This window comes from Fringilla coelebs (genome assembly GCF_963513975.1).
Source record: "Fringilla coelebs genome assembly, chromosome: 5".
NCBI classification, from domain to species: Eukaryota; Metazoa; Chordata; class Aves; order Passeriformes; family Fringillidae; genus Fringilla; species Fringilla coelebs.
Genome location: NC_140033.1, coordinates 26416203 through 26438173, shown reverse-complemented (window position 1 = coordinate 26438173; position 21971 = coordinate 26416203). Strand labels below are relative to the sequence as shown.

The following is a 21971-nucleotide window of genomic DNA, read 5'->3' as shown; positions in this document are numbered from 1 at the left end:
GATGCTATCATGATTCCAATATAATAAAAAGGAGCTGTGTATGTGCTGATTTCTGTTTAAGCAGACCAGTATTGCAAAGGGAGTATACTTGGCCAAGCTGAACTCTAAATATAGACTGAGAGGGGCAGTCTGGTTCACAGCTATCTTTATGGGTACTGCAGGACTCGACAGGTTCCTATGGGACTAAAAGTAGAGAGAGGAACTGCAGAACAAGTTTTCTTCACATGATTTTCACTGGCTGATTTCTTCCATACTGGCACATTACCTGAATGTAATTATGTTGTAAGTAATGTTTCATTCTCATATTTTTTAACATTTTAGATTTTATTTCTTTTTTTTTAATGTGAAGAATTCTCAGTGTTCTCATTTTAAGTTGTTTTTTTTTACCACAATGACTTAGGAAGAAATTCAAAAGTTGTATTGGGGAAAAAAGTCTTTAGGCAAGGTTAAAGTACAAGAAAAAGTGAATCCAAAGGTCCCAATGTTTAGATTGATTTGTTGGGAAAATAATCAGTACTTTTGTCCGGTGACACTAATGTTTGTATCCTTTCTCCTCTGGCACGCCAATGGAATCAAACAAATGTAATATAAACTTTTTTGAATTAATAATGATAATCTTCACTGTGTTTACATGTGCAAATACTTAAATGATAGGTGCAGAAACACAGAATTCATAATACTAATGAATCAAAGGTAGTCACATTTATTACACCTCAAGCTGTTAAGAAGAGTCTTCCCTAAAGCTGCAGGGAGGTATTAATCAAAAGAGAGAAACAACTGCTCTTCAGAATCTAAAAATAACCAACAGCCTTTGTGCATGAAGTAGTAACTTTTGGCACATGTTCAAACACAGGGCTCCATAATGATTTGTTGGCTGAGGCTGTGCATGTGGGGAGAGCAGAGCAGAGCCAGCTCTGGTGGGGATGTGGCTCACAGACTGTGCTGCCTGGTGCCGTGTCATGCTCTAGAGGAAGGACAGTGGGCACAGCCATCTGTCCTGAAGTTACTGCTGCACACCCTAAAGATCATATACTAGGTAAGGTTAACCCCTATCATGCCAGCTTTGCTACATTTTCTTTGTACTTTGAAGCAACACTTCTGAACAGAGAAAAAAGTAAGTTGCAATAAAAATCTTTTCTTATAGGCAGTTAAAAAGAAATATAAAAGTATCCTTATAGTCTTGTCAGTCTCTACTAGCAGGAGAGCAAGCCCTGTTGTCAGGATTGCATTCAGTGCTGAGTCTTCAGACTTACTGAGGTTCACTGAATGTCTACTTTGCAGTGCACTCAGATTTGGGGGAATTATGGTGATCTGCATGTGGTTTGATGAGGGAAGGAGTGAGGATTTTCTGCAAACAATTAGGGTGCAAATTTTAGGTTTTTAATTTAGGTGTTTTATTAGGAATCTGGTCACACTGTGTTCTGTATTCCTTGGAGAGGAAGAAAAGGCTCAGAAGCATGTCAAGAGGACAGTTAACCCATCTAGGATTCAGAAATCACCCTTAGGCGCTTAACACATGTCATCAAGGGAGGTTTGCATCCCACAAAGTGCTGATTTCTGTTGGCAGATAAAATTGAACTTGAGAGCTTTATAAAATACTAAATGGGTAAGATGCATTCTGATCCAAATTTAAACTAATCTGTGGGGGCACCCCCCTTACATTCGCTAGCAAGGAAAATGTACATTTAGGCTGTGATTCTAAGGTGAGAAAGGATATCTTAGAATAAGAGGGATATTACCTGGAGGAATAGATTTTTCTTTAATAATTACAGAGAGACTTTTCAGTGACAGTTGTAGACAACATGCCTACTTAGAATGCCTGCATCTCCTTATGGCTAGAAGTGTAGTTTGTTTCTGGAAGACATTTTTGCAATCACAGTAGTGTAAAGAAAAGCAAAAGACAAAAGGAATAATATCCAATACGTAGAAGCTGCCTCCCTAGGTATTGCTTATTTTCTATATATAATCTTCTTTCAAAACTGTATTTATGTTACAAATCACTCAGAGTTCATGCAGCCAGACTCTGCAGAGAAATTGCTTTTACTAATTTAACTTCATCCAGTGCCTTTTTTAGTGCAAGGGGTACTAGTCTGAAGAAAAAGCTTTTTAAATTTGTTCAAAACTGTGTAAAGTAGACTACATTTTTTGTTCCTTTTTTCACTAATAATAGCTTCACAGTGATATTCTCAGGTGTGTAAACAGACATGTCTCCTGCTTATCTCCTACATTCATACCTGCTTTCCCTGTTTTATCTCTCAATTACTTGATGCTGAAAGAAGAGGACCTGAGTGACATCTCTCCTGGAAGTGTTAGTGAAGGTTTGGCTTTCACTGTGGTCACACCTCCTCTTACCAAGTACTCACCAAATCATATTAAACAGGTACCATTCAAATCAATGCTGGAGCCAGTCAATTTGACTTCCCTTTCTCTCTTTTCCCATACACACATGTATGTGCACAAACACAATGCAAAAATGAAATGTTTTGATCATCAAAGATTCCCAAGAATAAATAAGTGCTATGTATTGAGTTGTCCCTGCCTTCAAGATCTAGTAAGTGTGCTGGTCCTTCAAATCTCTGTATTTTAGGGATTGTTTAGACTGCTCAGTATTTCCTTAGAACACAATACCAACTGTTACAAGTTATTTCCCACAGCCATGTGTTAATTTACTTTTTAAATTATTGTTTCTTTTAGAGACAATGGAGAGGCCTTCCTTGGAATTTAAACTGCCTGATACTCATGAAGAAGGAAAACTTTATGTAGTTGATTCCCTAAACAACCTAAACAAGCTAAATGTTTGTCCAGCTGAATCCCAGCGCTCACTAGGTATGTGTGATAGGTATCTGTGGATTTCTGAATTTACAAGCCATATTGTGTGTCGCTGATGTCCACAGCCTAATAGGCCAATAGGTGTACCAAGCTCTGTACTGAAAAATGTAAGAAAAGATTGAAAATGGCACAATTTAGATGAATCAGAAATGATTTAGCTGTTCCTGCTGAGTATTTCTGCTTTAGGTTCCTGAAAATCCTTGCATTTTGTTAGGGATTTGCTTCCAAACCTGAACTTATCTTCTGTTTCAGTTGGGATTTATGAGGTGATCTCTTGCAGGATAATGTCTCTAGTAACGCCCAATATACACCTTCTAGATAAATAGCATCATAGCTCTTCCCAAGCACTAAAATTCATTTGTGGCAATAGAAGCACCTGAGAATTCCTGCTCATTCCTTTAAGACACATCTCCTAAGATCTCAAACCAGTTACCTGAAATATCCTGTGAAACATTTAAGCATTTTTGTTTCTGGACTTTTTTTACTCACAGTTTCAGTTATGACTCCCACATTTCTACTGGTTTTGATAAGGCTTTTGCCTTTGATTTCTCACAGCTACAAGAATATTTTCACCCAGTGATAACTAGAATTTGAGTTCTTTGTGACCTGAAAATATCTTAAAACCTGGAGCTCTTCAGCAGCATTCCACATAGTAATATTTGAGTCTGCTTTTATTTCCCTTATTGTAATGGCAGATTTGAGTGGAGAAATTTATAGATCAGCAGCTATGTTAAAATGTGGCCATAACTTAATCATGCTTCTAATTTTGGGTCTTAAATATTTTCTAATTACTTCTGTTTCCAAGTCCCCTAACTTTTCCTAATCCAACTAACTAGAGTGGTGCTGGTTTCCACATTTAACGCAAATATTTTAGACATATCTTGATAACGTCACTTCTACACATGGAAAATTAGACAATGACATATATTAATCCTAATTTTAAGAAACTCCTTTCAGTGTGACTGTTTTGCTTTCTTTTGCAATTTTGTTGGACAGTATTACTTACTTTTAGGGTAAATATGCAAGGTTCTGTGGAAACATACGTGATTCTCTGGAATAATCACATGCATGCCCCTCCCTACATTTCAGCAGTAAAAAATGGTAGCTTAATAAGTATGTTGTTAATAAATTTGTAAAATCCTTTGGTTCCTTCTAGGATTATTCTTTTAATGTAGCTTTTAAGCTTGGAGAGTCTGTAGATGTCTCATCCTGTCAGCTAATTTACTCAGCAGCATAAAACTCTGGTTCTCTTCCCAGAAGATCAGAGACATGTCAAAAGCTGTTTAAAATGCATATGCCGTTTAGTTGCTTCAGGAGGAGCTATGCAGTAATTTCATGTTTTAGATGATAAAATGTTCCCACTGCTTGCAGCTTGACAAGAATGTTTGCTCACCAATTCCTCACAGCACTGTAGCCTGGCACGTTCAGCCTGATGAAATAGTAAGAAGTATTCATTAGGCAGAGCTAGCTCAGACCACTCTTGAGACCACTATTGATCACTTAGGATGCTTGGCAGGCAGCAGAAGCAGGCCCTGCCCATCCCTATTGTTCTGATTAGAAAGCAATATTGGTGCAGACACTGATTATATGGGGCATTTTTAATGAATGCTAAGGGAATAAGAATAGAACGTCAAAGGAAAAATATGAAAATATTCCAGCTTGCTCACAGACAGGAGTGTGTTAAACACAAAATAAAGAAAAACAGAGATATTCTCAGAGATCTACCAGCTCAGTGAATTGCTCAGCCCTAGGTAGGGTCATTATTAAAGTCCAGAAATGACATATGCAGCCTTTCCTCAGCTTTATCACTACAGGCTCAGTTGCAAAGGCCTCAGAGATTTCCTAAAATCTAAAACAAGAACATGACCAAGAACAACAACAGCTAAAACAAGAACATGATCTAGAAATACATTTTTCACAGATGTACACACTACTCTCCCTTTCAGAATGTCAAGAGAGCAATTACAGAAGGATAAATTACAGTAATTTGCATGTAATTTTAGTATGTATGAGACTGACACCAAAGTGAAATTACATTAGCTTTCTCCTCCCTCCAAAACAGAAAATAAACCCAAATCTTTGTAAGTTATTACAGTAGTGTACAAACTTAAGATTAAACAAATCTGGCTCAAGTGTAAATTTTTTGCACTCACATGAATTTCCTCATGGTGTTCACTTGACTTTTTATCTCTGGGGCTTAGTGCCACCTCACATTGATTGCAACTGTTTCTATGAGAGAAACGACTGAATTTCCCTATATATAGAACACATTCTTTAAAAAGAAATGAACTGGCTTGTTGAGCTGATTTGAGGTCAGCACTGAAAGTGCCTTTCTTTTCCCCCTCATTCTTCCTGTGCTTAGAGGAGAACATCTGTACTCTGTGTGAGAGTCTGTTCCATTCCTGACAACTGGGAGGATAGGTGCCTCATTTTTTACTGGAATGAAACCAACAAATCCTAAAGATGAAGAAGAATATTGGAAACATTTGTTTTAAGATAAAACAGTCAAGACCTAAATTAATTCTATACAACATTAGGGGCTTAACTGAGGGGCTTACTTTGGGAGATTAATCATCCCAGAGATACTTCTCATTAAACAGAAAAAGAAGCATATCTAGAGGATGAATGTGTATGATGACTCTGCACCTTGGTTTTCAATATGAATTTAGCTTTCTTCCCTTTTGAAAAGGTTAAATGCAATCAAGCCCTTACAAATCTGCCTGATGAAAACTTCATTGCAACCTTTGTACATGTCAAACAACTGCAAAACTCTGAACTGTAAAACAGGTCAACTTCAAGAAAACACTGTATTTCAACACAAAAACATGTTTTAACAGCTATAACAGATGTATAATTTTTTATATTTCCAAATTCAAGCTGAGTTCATAGAGTTGATTTCTTCTCCTCTCGTTAAATGTCACAGGGAATAAAATCTGTTGGCCAAATATGCAATGTATTCTGCATCATTTCATGATGCCAGAAGCATTATGTCATGCTTATCCTAACCAACCTCAAAAACCTGTATCACCAAATAGTTTGTCATCTCTTAACAGACGAGGAAGACAACACTGGTGGTACTGGAGAAAGCACGGCAGGGAGCCACGCAAGCAGCCAGCGTCTGTTCCTCGTCACCTTTGTTCTTACTTTGACCGTCAGTTTGGCTCTTGTTTCATTTGTAATATTCTTAATATGTAAGTAAACCAAAGAATAGCTCTAAAAAAATGTAGGGCCAATTGGAAAAAGAACTTTGCTGGAATGTGTCGTGCTACCCTGTGACATGCGACTCCTGTATTTGCATGGTCAAAGACTTTGGCTGGTTCTGGGCACTGGGTCGAGGTCCTGGGGGCAGGAGCACAGGCAAACAACCCTCTCTCAGGGCTGGAAGGCACAGTTTTATTCTTAGTGCTAAGAATTTGTGAGCTTCAACAGCTGTGAAGCATTTATCTCAGCAGCATTTTACTGTGTTGCTAAAAATGCTGGCTGGAAATGAAATTAAAATTGAAAGGTAATTGTATGGCAGTGAGATGCTTTGGCAATGTGCCTTCCATTGCTTTCCAGATAAAACTCAGTATTGGGGTCATTCCACTGAAACTGGAATTCCATCCAGGCTAACACTTAAATCAGGCTACCTGAAGGAAGACCTGACCCTTTGTCAACAAAGTACTGACTGGAAATTGATTTGGAGCTAAGAAAGTCTTAAGCATAAGAAAAGGAATTAAACATTTATCAAGATTTGCATGTAGCATTGATCTACAGACACAATCACTGTTCCAGATTTTTAGGACTGATCAGGCAGGTTTAGCTGAAGATATGGCTTGTTAATGGAACCCTTGCCATCTTGGGGTTTTCTGAGCTAATAATATTGAATAGAATCTGAGGAGCATTATTTCAATTTACAAGACTATTTTGAAAGAATTGGAACCCTTATGAAATCAGGATTTCTTATATCCTGTAGTAGGGAATTTGCTGAAACATAGTGAAAATCCTGATTTTTCTTTTAGGCCAGGAAATCCTAACCCTTTACTAAATTTTCTTACCAGCACTCAAAGAGATATCAGACAAGTAAAGAACATAAAGTAGATTTTAAGTAACAGGATTGTAAAATCCTAATTGAAATACCTCATACTTGAATTTCAGATTTATTTGACATGGAGCTGCTAAAAGTAGAGCCTTGGTATAGAAAAATAAGTATTGGGTTGCTCTAGTGGAAAAATTATAAACTGAAGTGAAAAAATTTCTTGCAAGAATTAAAGCGGTTTGCTTGCACTCAGGTTGGTGGAGGCGTGGATTTTTGAAACTGATTTCCAGTGGTGTTTCAGTTTATGTTACAATGTTTTTTAGATACGTCTAGATATAGTGTGTTCTATAATCTGAGATGTTTGCAAATCACATGCATAGATTCCTTTAGCATTGCTACTATTGCACTTAAGCTTCAAAACCCATGGGTAAATTTTTTAACTTCAGAAGGTCAAAATGAAAATAGCTCCAGGAGTTCATATTGGCACGCCAGAGGAGGCTGGCCTCGAAATATCAGCAATTGCAAGAATTTTTCTTTTATTTAAAATAAAATAGATGCACATACTTGCCACAAATTGGATCTTGAGCCCCAAAATAAGACATTTCCCTGTTGACACTAATGGATGTGCTCCTGAAAACTGTAAAAATTATCTGAGCCATATATGATTTTATTACTCTGCACTAAACTAAAAGAAGAATCTAGCAAATAAGCAAAAAAGAATGCAGTGAGCAGGTAAACCCACCAGATGTATAACTTCTTATTATTAGGTTTTGTAGTTTTCTGTTTAATGTTTTTAGTCATCATAATTCCTTACAAAGTCTCACAGGAATACAAATGAGGGTAGTGATGCTCTTGACTTAAATGTTGCCAATTTAATGTGGTACATTCTCCTTTTCAAGTTCAAACTAGAAATGAGGTGGACCAAATATCAAGCAGACTACTATCTGAAAAGAAGAACATAGAAGAACTGAAGAAACTTAACAATATTATATTAAAGCATCTGAATCAATCCAGAATTAAGGAAAAGCCTTCTGATCTTCATGCTTACTTCTTTACCCATGCTGAGCTCAAAGTCCCTGGGGAATAAATCTTCTTTGGAAAGAAATTCAGCATAGTCATAACTCAGATATGTTCACATATGGCACACAGACTGCTGAAACATGGTTGCTGAAACATCCCTGGAAAAGCCAGCTGAATGAAAAGTATTAGCAATCAGTATTTTACCCTGTTTTATGTGGGCATAGATTTGTAATACCAAGCCCACAGGATTCACAATAAGCAATGGATTGTCAGCTTGGGGCAAAACTTCCAGATTCCCTGTGCATTATAAATCACAGGGGTAAGGGCCTAGTTTTTGCTTTAAAAGTAAGTCAATGATCACAGAAAGTCACGAGTTCTATTCACATGATTCCAGTATGACCTTGTTCACTTAATCATTATTCTGTTACCTTTGTACCAGCTTTCTGTTTGTTTCTATTGCTATTTGTATTTAAGGATAACTTTGGATTTCATGACTTATAAATAAATCCGTTTCTGGTCGATAGCTTTGTGGTTTTCCCTTCTGTACATCTAAATATACTGATATACTACTCTTTTTGTGAAAAAACCACCCAAACTTGAATAACAACAAACCCTTTCATAGGATGCCATAATCAGCCCAAATTTGTATTGACAGAGGGAGTGTCCTATTGCCTTACATGGAAAATGTGTTTAGAGGACTCAGTCTGGTAAAACCACAGCATCATCACAGCTACTCTATCTCACAGCAATGCCAATACTCTGTACTCACAATCTGCAGGGGAAGCCCAAGTGCTTTTATAAAGTCACGTGGGGAAAATACTACTTGTTCTTGTTCTCTTCCCTATAGTTTCTGCTGGTCACCATCAGAGAAGGGCCAGATGAAATATGATTGGAACCTTCATGGTTTTAATGTCGAGCAATACCTCAGGGGCTAAAAGGAGCCTCCCTCTCTGAATTCCCACTGTTGTGGAGATAGACACCTAAAAGTGGGATCACACAAGGGACTGCTGGGTAGCTCTGTAATTTTTTTAGTATTCAAAACCTTCTGCTGAATTATACATTAAGAAGGCACCTCCATAATCAAGGAATAAATTGGTTACTCTCATCGTGACAGTGGAATGGCAGCTGACACTATGGAATATGTCCAACAATTTTTGTTTTACTTTAAGTTCTCATTCACATACAATTCTTTCTTATTTCTTCTGGACAGTTTTACAAAAAATGTCACCAAACTCAATAGCTAGCATTGCAGTCTTCTTTTCCAGAATGATAGTCCTTTCTATGATGACTACATCTGCAACAAAGGGAAGAACTAAGTCCAGGAGAATTTCTTGGTGTCACTCTACCTGGATTTGCCCACCAATTCTATTCCTGCTATTATGAGTGCTTTCCTTTACACATATGTTTTTCATCACCTTCTTTCTATTTCCTGATTTTTATTTTCCTGATGTATTACTGTCAAGTTTTTCACATGAAAATAGTGAAGATTTGTTCCAAGAGTTCATTACTCCTGCTGTTACTTCCCAGCTGCAATTTTAGTTATCTCCTCTGGATATTACAAGTAGTTTTTACAAAGGTGACTCTAATACAGCTATCAGAGAGTGAAAATATAAGCGTAGAAAACTTGTAAGGAATGGAACCCTGAAAGTCTAACCCAAACATCTTTCTGTAAATGCTATTAAATTATAAAATAAAAGGTATCTTAAGGCTAAAATCATGACACTTGCAGTGTTGCTTCTCTGTTCTTCTCCGAGCTGCTTTTTAGTGACAGTATTAATTTCTCATCTCTCCCCATTGTAGCTGCTGTAACTGCTCTCAGGCTCCTGCCTTGCATTGACGCACATCCCTACTTGTGAGTCAGGGAGCAACACTAGTATTTGGCACTCAGTGTATCTCAAATGTAGATTTGTCACATCCCTCATGACAACAGCAGTTATCAGAGCAGTCTGTGGCCCGCTAAAACTGATACCAAGAGCCAATAGATTATTTTTTTTCTGGCAGGAAACTGTAAAAAAAAAAAAAAAGTGTGCTAGAGCAACAGTCCCCAAAGGTATGAGAGTTTCCTCATCTCTCTGGTGTTGTCCTCAATTATTCTTAATCTGGTTGTTCAATCAGTACTCATAATAAATCCACTTTTCTGTCTCTGCTATTGGTTAGAAGTGTTGTTGTTTCATTCCATGGTTTCATCCTGCAAGATGGTGAGTGATCTCAACTGCCCCAGAGCAGCTGAGTCATAGGAAAGTGCAGGTGTGCTCAGTATCCTACAGGACTGAGGCCTCAAATGATCCTTTTCATATTTAATTGCTTCTTCACTTCCAGCAATCAGCAATTAAGATCAGTGACTGAAGAGGTGCAAAGGTCAAATGCTGATCCTGCTAGTGCTGTTAAAACACACCTAATGTTGGGAGAAACTAGCAGACACAGAGGGTGTGGGGTAGCAGTGATTAAGGCTACCTTTGGCTTCTCACCTCAAGTTAATAATATTTAACAATATCCATTTACTCTCAGAACTGCTTCTATACGCCATCAGAGCAAGGGCTGAGAGCAGAGCACCACAATCCCTCCGCCAACACTTTCTGGAGCACCCCCTACAATCTCCTTTAGGGGAACTTTTCTCTTTGATCTACTGACAGTTGAGTAGTCCCAAGCAAACCAACACTTGACTCAAAACCTCCTACAAATTTGACCCTGAAGCGAATTTCAGCTCAGTTCATAGGCCCATAATCCTCATCTCAAATAAATAGCTAGGTAAACTCCAAGCTCCAGCTGCATGTGATGTAACCTCTGTGTTGTACATGGGTGTTTGGATATCTCCTGCAGACGTGGGTAAGATCTCTGTTCCTGTATAGCTGCACATCTCAAGGGCCTTTGCAATCCCTGTCTGGTGTTACAACCAGAGGAAGATGATCTGACAGCTTCATCTTACAGCAGTCACAGCTCTTCTTGGTGGTGCTGCTTCTTCCCTTTTTCTCTTATTTGCAGGCTGAAGCAGTATCTACCCAAAGTAAATCATTCACCTTTCAGTAATACCACTGTAAATGAAAAGAGTGCACAGAGGGTTCAGATAGATTTCACAACACGTCACTGACACTCGCCTGCTGCAAGTACTATAACTGCTGAAATGACAACATGGTTTCAGGAAATTTTCTGCTGAATAAACCCGGACAAGACTAGAAAAATGCTGGTAAGCAAAGAAGAAAAAAATGGAATATTTGACCAATAATATACCTTCACCTCCCATCAAAGGCATCATCATACCAATCCCTGATGGGCTGGCTGAATCTTTAGGTTGTTAGGTAATATTAGTAGACAAAATACTTTCTTGCCTTGGTTAGCTTGCTGATAAATTCACTCCTTTGTTCCAGATATCCACATCAGCCCTTGTTCTTGTTAACATCAAACCATCAGACAGTATCTGACTAGAAAATACTGTATCTAACAGTATCTGAGGGTGGACTATGCATTGCTAAATAGTAGAGGGTCAGCTGGGGCAGGCATTTGCTGGCCTTGCTTGGGGTCATGTTACCTTGAGAATATCAGCTTGTAGTTGCCTCTGTGCTGCCCTAGAATGAAACAGCTCAAGCTCAACATCTACAAACAGCATGTAAGAACAGAGGGCAAAATATCCTTTCTAGACACCTGTCTGTGTCAAGGGTTACATAAATCTGAGCAGTGGGCACCTTCCACTGAAAACAATAAAGAGGGATTCTGAGAGACAATCAAATCCACCCCTCTGCCTGACAGCTGCATTCAATTTACTCCAACAACTCCTGACAGAGGCTTGTCTATTCACATTGTAAAATATTCAAATAGTGGACTGTCCATGGGCCTCCCTTTCTAATGTTCAACTACATGAACATGGTTAAATCTATTTTTCCTGAAGTCTAACTAAAATTTTCCCTGATGAAATTTAAGCCCATTATCAACTGAAAAATTCCTTGGGAACCTTGTGAACTTTGTTTGTACCTTCTATTTTTTCACTTATTTGATATTATATTCTATAATTTCCCACAAAAAAAGAAAAAAAAGGTTAAAACATTAATAAAGCCTTTTGCCCTCTGAGATACCTGGAATTTTAATCTAGAATTTATTCTTAATGTCTAGTATGAGTTCAGTTCATGTGCTTTGTTCGTTGGTCACAATACAAAGCTGAACACAGGTTATTAAAAACAATAACAATGATGTGAGAACTCTGAATGTGGAAAAAGAGAAAATACCAGAAGTGACAAAAGGATTTGTCACAAGTTTGTTAGAACACACACTCTGAAAGGTGATCTGTTGTGTGTGGCACACAATCCAAACTGTTCAGGAATCCTAAATATGGTCAAGGTATTTGAAAAATGAGCAGAGTGGAATAGTGTTGAACAAAGACAGGAACTATTGTCAGAACATGAAGTATATGAAGAACAAAATTCCACTTCATTGGGTTTTGAAGTCTTTGAAGATCAAATATTTACTTTTGTTTTATCAAATGTAGTCTTGTAAAATTACACAAGACTTCCTACAAATATGAATTTTAAGGTCCAATATTCCAAGTTTTCTTATTAATTTCACCCTGTCTGACTGGAGTTTATGTTGTTGAGATACAGAACCTACCCCATGGGAAATGGTAGCAAAGCAATGTGCTCCGTGAAAGCTTTACTGTTTAAAAAATATCTATTTTGACAGATGAAAATGCAATTAGTTGTAATTAGAACTCTGATTAAGAAAAACAAATGATAAAACAAATGCCATGTAGCAACTGAAAAATAGATTCATGTTTTGACTAGCAACTGAAAATCATTTGTCCGAGAAGATGCTTATCTTGCTCTTCTTATAGGCTGCTAGTGTAATTATCTTGGAGATGTTGGTGAATAATGAAAGTTGGATCAAAACCTCAGATCTCAGCCCAGTGCTACTGGGATTAAGGGGATTGTTCTTTTCAATTAAGAAAAAAAAAGCACCTTTATTCCATGTTACTGCTCTTATTTTCCTGACGGATTAACAAGAATACTAAGATTTAAAGAGAGGGATGGAGGGGGTGAGTGTGCTGTCACTTCCTCTGGGATACACAAGAAATAATAACACTGAGGCCAAAGAACTTAGTCCTATTCAAGAACCCAATGAATCTTAGAATTTAAGAAAAGGCTTTTGTAGACTCTGTTTCCGATCCTTTCTCTGGTTTCTGGGCCACACTTCAGTGATGGAAATGCTGTCCACGATTCACTGATGAGCCAGCAAAACCCCTGAATGGTAATGAGAACCTTCCAGTGGAAACAGTCACAGCACAGTGCTGCTGCTAATTTGTCACTGTGAGCAAACCGCCTTACACACAAGGGTGAAAGGACAATTTAAAAATCGATTGCCTGCCAATTTAAATATCTATTAATAATTATGGGTTTGCTTTTGAGTTCTGCACTGCTCATTTAATCTTAATGTCTTCTTCATCACATAACTGGCTTTGGAAAGCAGTGTCTGTCTACAAGGTGACATGAAATGCTGAAATTCCCAGACACCCTTTACTCCTCAGCAAAAGCTCATGGATAATTCATTAACTTCCCATTTTTAGGATGGAATTTTTTTCATTTGTTTTTGTTGTTTTTTTTGGGGGGGGGGGGTTTGGGGGTTTTTTGGGGTTTGGTTTTTTTTTTTGGTTTTATTTTTTTAAAGCCTTAGTTTTTTCATAAAGCAACACTGAAGCATTTTCTTCAGAAGAAATCTCCCTGAGTGCTCAAAATTATATGGATGGATATTCATAATGAATTAAGGTGATAGGACAATGAGTAATGGTTCAAGCTGAAGAGAGAGAATTTAGGTTAAATATACAGAAGAAATCCTTTACTGTGAGGGTGCTGAAGCAAAGAAACAGGTTGCCCAGGGAAGTTGTGGATGCCTCATTCCTGGCAGAGTTCAAGGCCAGGTTGGATGGAGTATTGAGCAACTTGGTCAAGTGGTCTCTGTCCATGGCAGGGGGTTGGAACTGGATGATCTGTAAAATCCCTTCCAACCCAAACCATGCTATGATTCTATGATTCTGTATGTAGGTAATAACAAAAATATTTTCTGTGATTTTTTAACAGAAGGTATGACATGGATTCTATGTCTTTTCATGTGTTCACATTGGTGTGCTTGAGCTGCTATTTTGATTTGAAATAGCTTTTAGATTGCACTTCTTGCATGGATATGATGAATCAATGCTCCAGCTCCCTGAGTTCCTAGTGTTTAGGAGCTGGTTTGAGACTACATTCAGCTTCATGCAAAAATCCGCAGCAGGGGGATTCCCAGCTATGGGCACCAGGTCAGCTCACTGAAGTGCGCCGGGAGTGAATGAAATCCAGGGAACTGATTCAGCATCTATAAATAAATACTGATGGACTCACTTATTCTTCTCCTTGAGGAGGGGTAGTACTGACAACACATCGAGATAAACTGATAAAAGAGGAAAACCTCAAGGATTTGAAACCTCTCCCCTAACGCTGTTCACATTTTTTTTTTTTTGTGTCTTCCGCAAGAAGCAGCCTCCAGCCTGCGCAGATGCTGCGGGCCCTTGGTTCAGCGCTGCTGCGGGGCCGGCCGGCGCGGGCACTGCCGGCTGCGAACAGCGCTCCCCGGGCACGGCACGGGCACTGCCGGCTGCGAACAGCGCTCCCCGGGCACGGCACGGGCACTGCCGGCTGCAGACAGCGCTCCCCGGGCACGGCACGGGCACTGCCGGCTGCGAACAGCGCTCCCCGGGCACGGCACGGGCACTGCCGGCTGCGAGCAGCGCTCCCCGGGCACGGCACGGGCACTGCCGGCTGCAGACAGCGCTCCCCGGGCACGGCACGGGCACTGCCGGCTGCGAACAGCGCTCCCCGGGCACGGCAGCAGTGCCCGCGGGCCGTCCCTGGCGGGGCAGGACCCCGGGGGCACCTTCAGGGGATCTTCCTCCTTTTTAATGCCTTTATTAAAAGTGATCAGCTCAGGTGGGGAGAGCCGACGCGTCGCGCTCACTGCTCCCAGGAGTGGCACAAAGAAGGAAAATAAGGCCGGCTTTGTCTACTAGTCCGTGGGCAGAGCTGGGGAATTTGTCCTCACAAGAGCAACCGCGAATTCCCAATTTCCCGCTTTGACAGTTTAGCTCCTCTGTCCAGTCAGCATCTTGCTGTTATGGTCAGGGGCAAAAAAGGGTCTCAGCGTCTCTGCAGGTCCTGGACTCTGCTCCTCACGTCTAGACATCACCATGATCTCTTAGTTCTGGGTTGGCTTGTTGTTTTGGGGGGTTTACTTGCTGAGTTTGCTGGGGGTCTACCCCGTTGCATCCTGACTCCGAGGTTATTTGCACGTCCTCCGATGTCGCCTCCTTCCACCGTCCGGGCGGGATGCCACCCTCCTGGCCGCAGGCATGGTGGTACTGACAAAAAGGGGAATTCTCAACAACAGGGAGTTAACGACGGACTATTAACAGCTGATTACAACATGAAGTTAACAAAGAACTCTCCTCCACCCGAACTGCTTGAACTTGTAATTCTACAACCTTTGGGAAAAAAAAGGGTAACACTTGGCACCACCTTGGCACGGTGCAGTGCGGGGTGGGCGGGCTGCGGAGCGGGGTGAGGGCGGGCGAGGCGGGGCTGCTCCCCCGGCCGAGCGCTGCTCGGGGGGCCAGGGAAGTGTGCGGGCTGAGCAGCCGGCCTTCTCCAGGGCCCTCGCCTTTCTTACTCTTCCCTCCCCCCCAACTCCCCGCCACCAGCGCTAATGCCTTTTTAATGAATTTTGAGACGTTTATTGCTATTTGATGGAAGTTGTCGAGTCATGTACTCACCAGGCTTGCAGATAAAGAGTAAGAAGGCAAAAGTGCAGCTGGTCAAAAACATTTACTTTGAAGAGAGAGAAATATAATCTAGTACACGTGTGATATGTACCATAAAGATGTACTGGTGTCAGTGTGCCTTTCAGTATCTGCAATCCAATCTCGGCTGACTCCATTACCCGAGGCCGTGAAGATACTCTGCACCCAGGGGGGTCATGATCAAATCAGGTCTTAAAAGTAATTCAACAAGTAAGTGACCTTTGAAATGTGCCCAAGCCTTTCAGCATTCTCCTTCACAGGAAGGAGGGAAGGAAGGAAAGAAAGCAAGCCAGCAAGAAAGCAGGCAGGTGAGGCTGGAGGATGAAGCTGGACAGAGGGGTCTGACGATCCTGGAAAACATGAACCTCTCAAATATCCGCTTTGGCCATGTATGGAGCACAGCTGGGATAGGGACTGTCACAGCAGGAACCTCATTCCATCGTGGAGATGGGAATGGGGATTGCTGGGGCAGTGAAGCCTGCTGTGTGCGTGAGGAAGGTCTGTGCTGGCCCCTGCGGGTATGTGAAATGCAGCCCTCTCTGGGAGAGGACAAAGCAGGAGCCCTGTGCTTGTGGGAACTCAGCACATCGCTCCTGATGTCCAGAGCTACCGAGAGAGCCCTTGGGGGGCTTGGGAGCCTTGGGATGTTGCCAAAAGTGCCTGGTGGCTTGATTTTGACCCTTCGAGAGATGTACCACCTGTATATGAGGATATGAGAATCACTGGGGTTTAAAGGGTATAGAAATAGTATAATTACAGGGCAAAACACAGGTTTTAAGATTTTGGTACAGGGGGGTTATGGAGACAAGATGGAGGGAGTTAGGGCCTGCCTCGTGGTTCTTCTTCCTTCTTCATGTCTTCTATTTTCTGTGTGATGCAGATATTTTTGATAGGTTCTTGGTGAAGGTACACTTAGTAATAAAAATGATAAGTATTAGGGACAAAAGGTAAATAAGATTTACGTAGTTTTTGTTATAAAAAGATGCGACAGCCCTGTGGGCAGTCAGAGTGCCTTTGGCTGCCTTGCTGGTCAGATCCCGGCTGGGCAGAGAGAAAACTTTGTAGATAAGAAATAATAAACAACCTTGAAGACCAAACCTGAGAGTGCAGCCTCATCCTTTGAAGCCCAATAGGAGCGAACCCATCTCACGCGTGTCTGGGCAGAGACAGACAACAGCCGGCCCGGACATGGGCTCAGCCTGTGGCACTGGCCAGGCCTGGGAGCTGGGGTTATGTTTCCTGAGGGGTGGTTAGCTTGGATCTGCACTAGTCTATTCAGCATCATTTTTTCTTTCTTTAGATTTGTGATAAAATGACACTCTGCCAGTGACTGGAATGGCCATTCACAGGCTGATGGAGGATGTACTGCTAAGCCTGTTACACAGTCATGGAGGCACATGCTTTGGCACATGCATTCAGGCATATGCATTAATTTGGAGGAGATGTTGCAGGCCCTCTGGAAAATTATCATAATACAAGGGGCAATTTTATATCCATTCACTCATTTTGAGATGCAGAATTTCTTATGCCCCTTTAAGAGCCCTTCCCAGTACACTCTAGAGCTAGTAATGATGAACCCAGTTCTTCAATAAATGCCTTCCACTTTGCTTTATGGACCCTTGCTTCTATAAGAATCTGGGATTTGTAGTTTGAATTTCTATCATCCTACTGAAATAGCTGCACTACCTGTCTCAATATGATATCATTATACAACACTTGTCATCCCAAAGTAGCCAACAGACTGCCTCTTTCTGCTCTTGAAAGAAGTGGTTAAACACTACAGAGTGAACTGGATCTGTTCAAAACGGGCCAGTCCTCTCGTATCTGAGAGACTGCAGTCTCCTGTCCATTCAGATTTCCTCCTAGGGGACCTCTGGTCTGGGCTCAGTCTTCACTGGGTCACTGCCATCTGACTGATTTCTTTGTTGTGAGCAATTGAAACCTGCTGCAGATTAAAATATTTCAAGACAAGCTCTTGCTAGTCTCCTTAAAGCTGTCAGCCTAGTATATAAGGAATTGTAACTACTATTTATAGTCAATATAGCTATCCAACTTGGCAGGAAGTGAAGCATCTTGTTTGTAAGAGATTTCATGATGATTCTGTGCATCTCACTGCAGAGTTCTTTTTCCATTTAAAGGACAGCAGTTTTCACATTTTTGCAACCATAAAAGTATTACGCAGTGTAATCGGAAGGAACACTTACCCTTCCCAAACTGTTGATATAGTCTTCTGTCCTTTACTTAGGAATAGCAAGTAATAATACCATTACTTGGCATGAAATAACTATTTGGAAAACTTTCCATCCAGGTTCTCCTTGCCAGCTGCAGGTGTCCTTGACAAGTAAAAAGTCTTTATGGTAATTTCCAACAATTTGTGTTGCATAGTTTACTTCCAGTTCTTTTTTAGATATCTAAAAAAGCAATGGGGTTTCTCATTTCTAATTAAGTTGCCTCTTCCTGGGGAATTCTTTGATGAGTACCACAGACTGTACTCCTCACCTGCTGTTAATTTCTTCCCAGCTATTCATGCACTGTATTTTCTTTCTCCTACTGCAAAAACATCATATGAAAGTCACAGAATCACAGAATGGGTCAGGTTTGAAGCAGCCACAGAGGGTCACCTGACCCAAGCTCCCTGCTCAAGCAGGGTCACGCCAGGGCACATAGCACAGGAATGTGTCCAGAAGGTTCTGGAATATCTCCAGTCAGGGAGACTCCACAGCCTCTCCGGGCATCCTGTTCCAGTGCTCAGTCACCCACACAGTAAAGAAATTCTTCCTCATATTCAGGTGGAACTTTCTGTCCCTCAGGTCATGCCCATTGCCTCTTGTCCCATTGCCTGGCACCACAGGGCAGAGCCTGCTCCATCCTCCTGACACCCTTCCATCAGACTTACAAATGTTGATAAGGCCCCTCTCAGTCATGTCTTCTCACCACTGGGCAGGCCCAGCTCCCCCACTCTCCCTGTAAGGGAGATGCTTCAGTCCCTTTCCCATCCTTGCAGCCTCCCTGGACTCCAGGAGCTCCATGTCTCCCTCGTACTGAGGAGTGCAGGACTGGGCACAGCCCTCCAGAGGAGCCTCCCTAGGGCTGGGGAGAGGAGTGGGTTCACCTTCCTTGGCCTGCTGGCAGTGCTTTTCCTGCTGCTCCCCACTGACCTCTTGGCCCCCAGGGCACACTGCTGGCTCAGGCACAGCTTGCTGTCCACAGGACCCCCAGCTGCTTCTCCATGGAGCTGATCCCCAGCAGGTCAGCCTCCAGCCTCTGCTGGTGCCTGGGGTTATTCTTCCCCAGGTGCTGTCCTAACTGCTGACAGTTCTATTTAAACATTTTCTTTCTTAAATGTATTTTTTCCATGTTAAAGGTTCATGGTTAATAGTTGTCACCAAGTGCTGCATTTAAATGCCCTGTAATTTGAGAGCTGTAGCCTTACCTGGAAATAGGAAGCAATAGCTGAAATCTCCTTACACCTACCACAGGTTAGCTGAGCAGCCTCTTGTTGAGCTAGAGGACAGAGTGGGAGAGGGAACAATAACACTATCACTGCCTTTCTTGTCCTTTGCACACCGTGATTCATCAGAAGTGCTCCAAACACCTGAGCAGACTGGGTGCTGTAGGTCAGAGTGATGCACAAACAGCTCATTTCTGAATTGTGAGCTCGGTGCTGGCTGACCACTGTTGCCAGGAGCAGCTGTTCAGATGCTCAGGAAATTTTTCTGCTGCAAAAGTGTGTTTGCATACTTCCAAAGTTACATGGCAAACTAGCTGGAGTTTTGAAGATCTCAATTTTGAATGTAGATGACAGCTGGAAATAAGATGCTGGCAAAAAGCTGCATCATGATAGCATTCAAAGAATCATTATCAGGATAAGCTAAAGAGTGTGAGGCATCTAGTGATAAGAGTCAGATAATGGCATAGTTGGGTTTGGTTTGGTTTTGTGGTGGTGTTTTGTTGTTGTTGGTTTTTTAATTGGTTTTTGTTTTGGTTTTGGTTGTTGTTGGTTTTTGGTTTGGTTTTGTGGTGGTGTTTTGTTGTTGGTGGTTTTTTATTTTGTTTTTGTTTGTGGGTTTGGGGTTTTTTTGGGGGGGCATTTCCCAGGGAAAACAGAAGGAAAAATCCTACCAGGATCAATGGGCACAGGATTTTTCTGAGTCATTATTCTATCTGTATGATGTAAAAGGAGAGAGCTTCTTAACCCTATTGCTCTTACTGCTGATCAAAGCTGGATCTGAAAACTAATTTTTTCTCTTCTAAGGCCAAAGGAAGCCTCTTGCTCACCTTGGAAGAGGTGGGAAGGAAGAGGATACTCCATAGGTGTGCAAGACTTCCTGGCAGCAAATAGGAAGAGGTGATAATAGCAATTGCATTTGCCTTTCATGAATCTTCTCCTTTCTGGAAGTTTCCCCTGACTTGATTTGGCATTTCAGTCTTGGCACCTAAAACACAGAGCATCCTGACACAGGTGATTGCCTGAATGAATACAGTGGGTTTTGGCACAGTTTGCACTCGAGGATACTCCTGAGTGGGAATGAGGAGTATCTCATTCCTCTGTGAAGCAGAGGAAGCAGTGACACTCATGGGCAGGTCTTCCTCGATTTTTTTTTAAGTTTTCAGTTTTCCTTTCACATTAAAAATCACTGAATTGAAAGCACAGACACACAGTTCCTCTATATTGAGATGTATTTTTTGTGGAGTATATAATGTATGAGACCTTCAAGTAGAGTTTTATACAGCTTGGCGCATTCCCCAGTTGAGAAAAAAGAGAAATACTTTGGTAATAAGTGCTGGTAAAAGGGGCTTACAGTGGGAAGGTTTAAAAGAGGCGTTAAGGGGAAATCCGAGCAAAGCTTTTTAGGAGACAGTACATTCTTTTCCCACTAGGTGGTGGAAATCTGCCACCAACGAGAGCTTTGAAAAACAGGAAAAAACCCACATAATTATGAAGGGCAGGCTGAATTAAGATAGAAAATAGCTGTAATAACAGCTTATGATGTATCGATTAAAATGAGTTCTCTGCCTGTCGAAGAGACAGTCATAGAAAATTATTCTTAACGTTATTCCCCGACACAAAGGCAAAAATGTCAGTTAGGGAGGTTTTCTGATGTTTTAGAAAAGGAAATGAAAGGATAATTTAATCTAAATGAATTCTCTCTCCCTCTACAGAAGGACTGTCATCTGTAATTTCAGACCATAGGAACTCAGGAAACAAATCTCTCATGCATTTATTTATCTTCAACTGCCAAAATATATTTTTTTTTAATTAGCAGTTTTAATTAACATGCATCATAGATCTCTCACAGCTCAGGACTTGCTGCCATGCAAGCACTGTTTCTAAAGGTGTCCTCATGGTGGCAGGCAAACAATCAATTATTTAACAACAGATTTGAAAATCGCACCATTTTATGTTGGTTTTGGCATGATTCATGACTGGAACAGCAGAGACAAAGCATGTGCTCTGGTGCCAACATCACAGGAGGAGCAAGGCTTTGGTATCTCTTCTGGTACAGCACCAACAGACAGCTGTGCTGACTTTACTCCATGCACTTTCCTTCAAAGCTACACCCAAGCCATACCTGACATATGATTCATGTTTTAAGATGAAAGCATCTGTCAGAGATTTCTAAGCCATTGAGGATGTGCTGTTTTCACTGAAATTCATGGCTCTTATCTCAGCCACAATCCCAGAGGTGAAGTCATCAACACACCATTTTGGAAAAAAAAAAAAAAAAGATGAGCTACCTTCAGCTCCTGAGATGCAGCTAATGAGTGCTCTTTGGTCCTGCCAGAGAGGGTCATACCAGCTCTGCTTCTCCATGGCCTTGCCTGGGAACATGATTACATGATTTTTGATGTATTTGGTCTCTGCTAGTTAGCTAGCAAAATGTAGACAGGTGGGATCATAACTAGGTTACTTTTCCCTATTAATTAAAGTTGGGTTTTTTCCCAGAGTGTTTTTTACAGACCACTGATAACTGCAGCAAATAATACTGTATGAAAATTCTAGCAATGGAGATGGGTATCCCCTTTTTATTTGATTTCTGGGGTGTCACTCAAAAAGTTATGTTTTTGAAGAACTCAAGATGGCCTTGTTTTCTGTTCTGCCTAAAGATAGGGAGAGGAATTTCTGCATTCCACAGATACTCTCTAATAGTTTCCAGAAATCTATTATTCATTAAATGTTGCACCTAATTTTAGGTCTCTCATTTTGCAGCGTTATCCTTCACCCTCAAAAATGTAGTATCACTTACATAAAGGTTATTTTAGAAGCTCCTGTTACAGAGGATCACATTAGCA

The 21971-nt window shown here is 41.0% G+C and overlaps 1 protein-coding gene across 2 annotated transcripts; it reads left to right on the top strand.

Annotated features, from left to right (window-relative positions):
• The first annotated feature begins 149 nt into the window (after nt 1-149).
• On the top strand, nt 150-8301 carry LSMEM1 (leucine rich single-pass membrane protein 1). 2 transcript variants are annotated; one of them, XM_084206394.1, is made up of 5 exons: nt 158-282; nt 854-1036; nt 2695-2826; nt 5883-6020; nt 7747-8301. In XM_084206394.1, the coding sequence occupies exons 3-5, from the start codon at nt 2700-2702 to the stop codon at nt 7932-7934; spliced, it is 453 nt and encodes a 150-aa protein (XP_084062520.1). In that variant the 5' UTR covers nt 158-282; nt 854-1036; nt 2695-2699; the 3' UTR covers nt 7935-8301. The 2 variants fall into 2 exon arrangements, with proteins under 2 accessions (XP_084062521.1, XP_084062520.1); XM_084206395.1 differs by lacking the exon at nt 854-1036 and having other exon boundaries at nt 150-282.
• The last annotated feature ends 13670 nt before the right edge of the window (nt 8302-21971 follow it).

Bases quoted from the DNA above. Each gene is read 5' to 3' on its own strand.
- LSMEM1 (XM_084206395.1), top strand. From the start codon at position 2,700: ATGGAGAGGCCTTCCTTGGAATTTAAACTGCCTGATACTCATGAAGAA. The intron at 2,827-5,882 runs GTATGTGTGATA...ATCTCTTAACAG, and splicing joins TGAATCCCAGCGCTCACTAG to ACGAGGAAGACAACACTGGT. The intron at 6,021-7,746 runs GTAAGTAAACCA...CTCCTTTTCAAG, and splicing joins ATTTGTAATATTCTTAATAT to TTCAAACTAGAAATGAGGTG.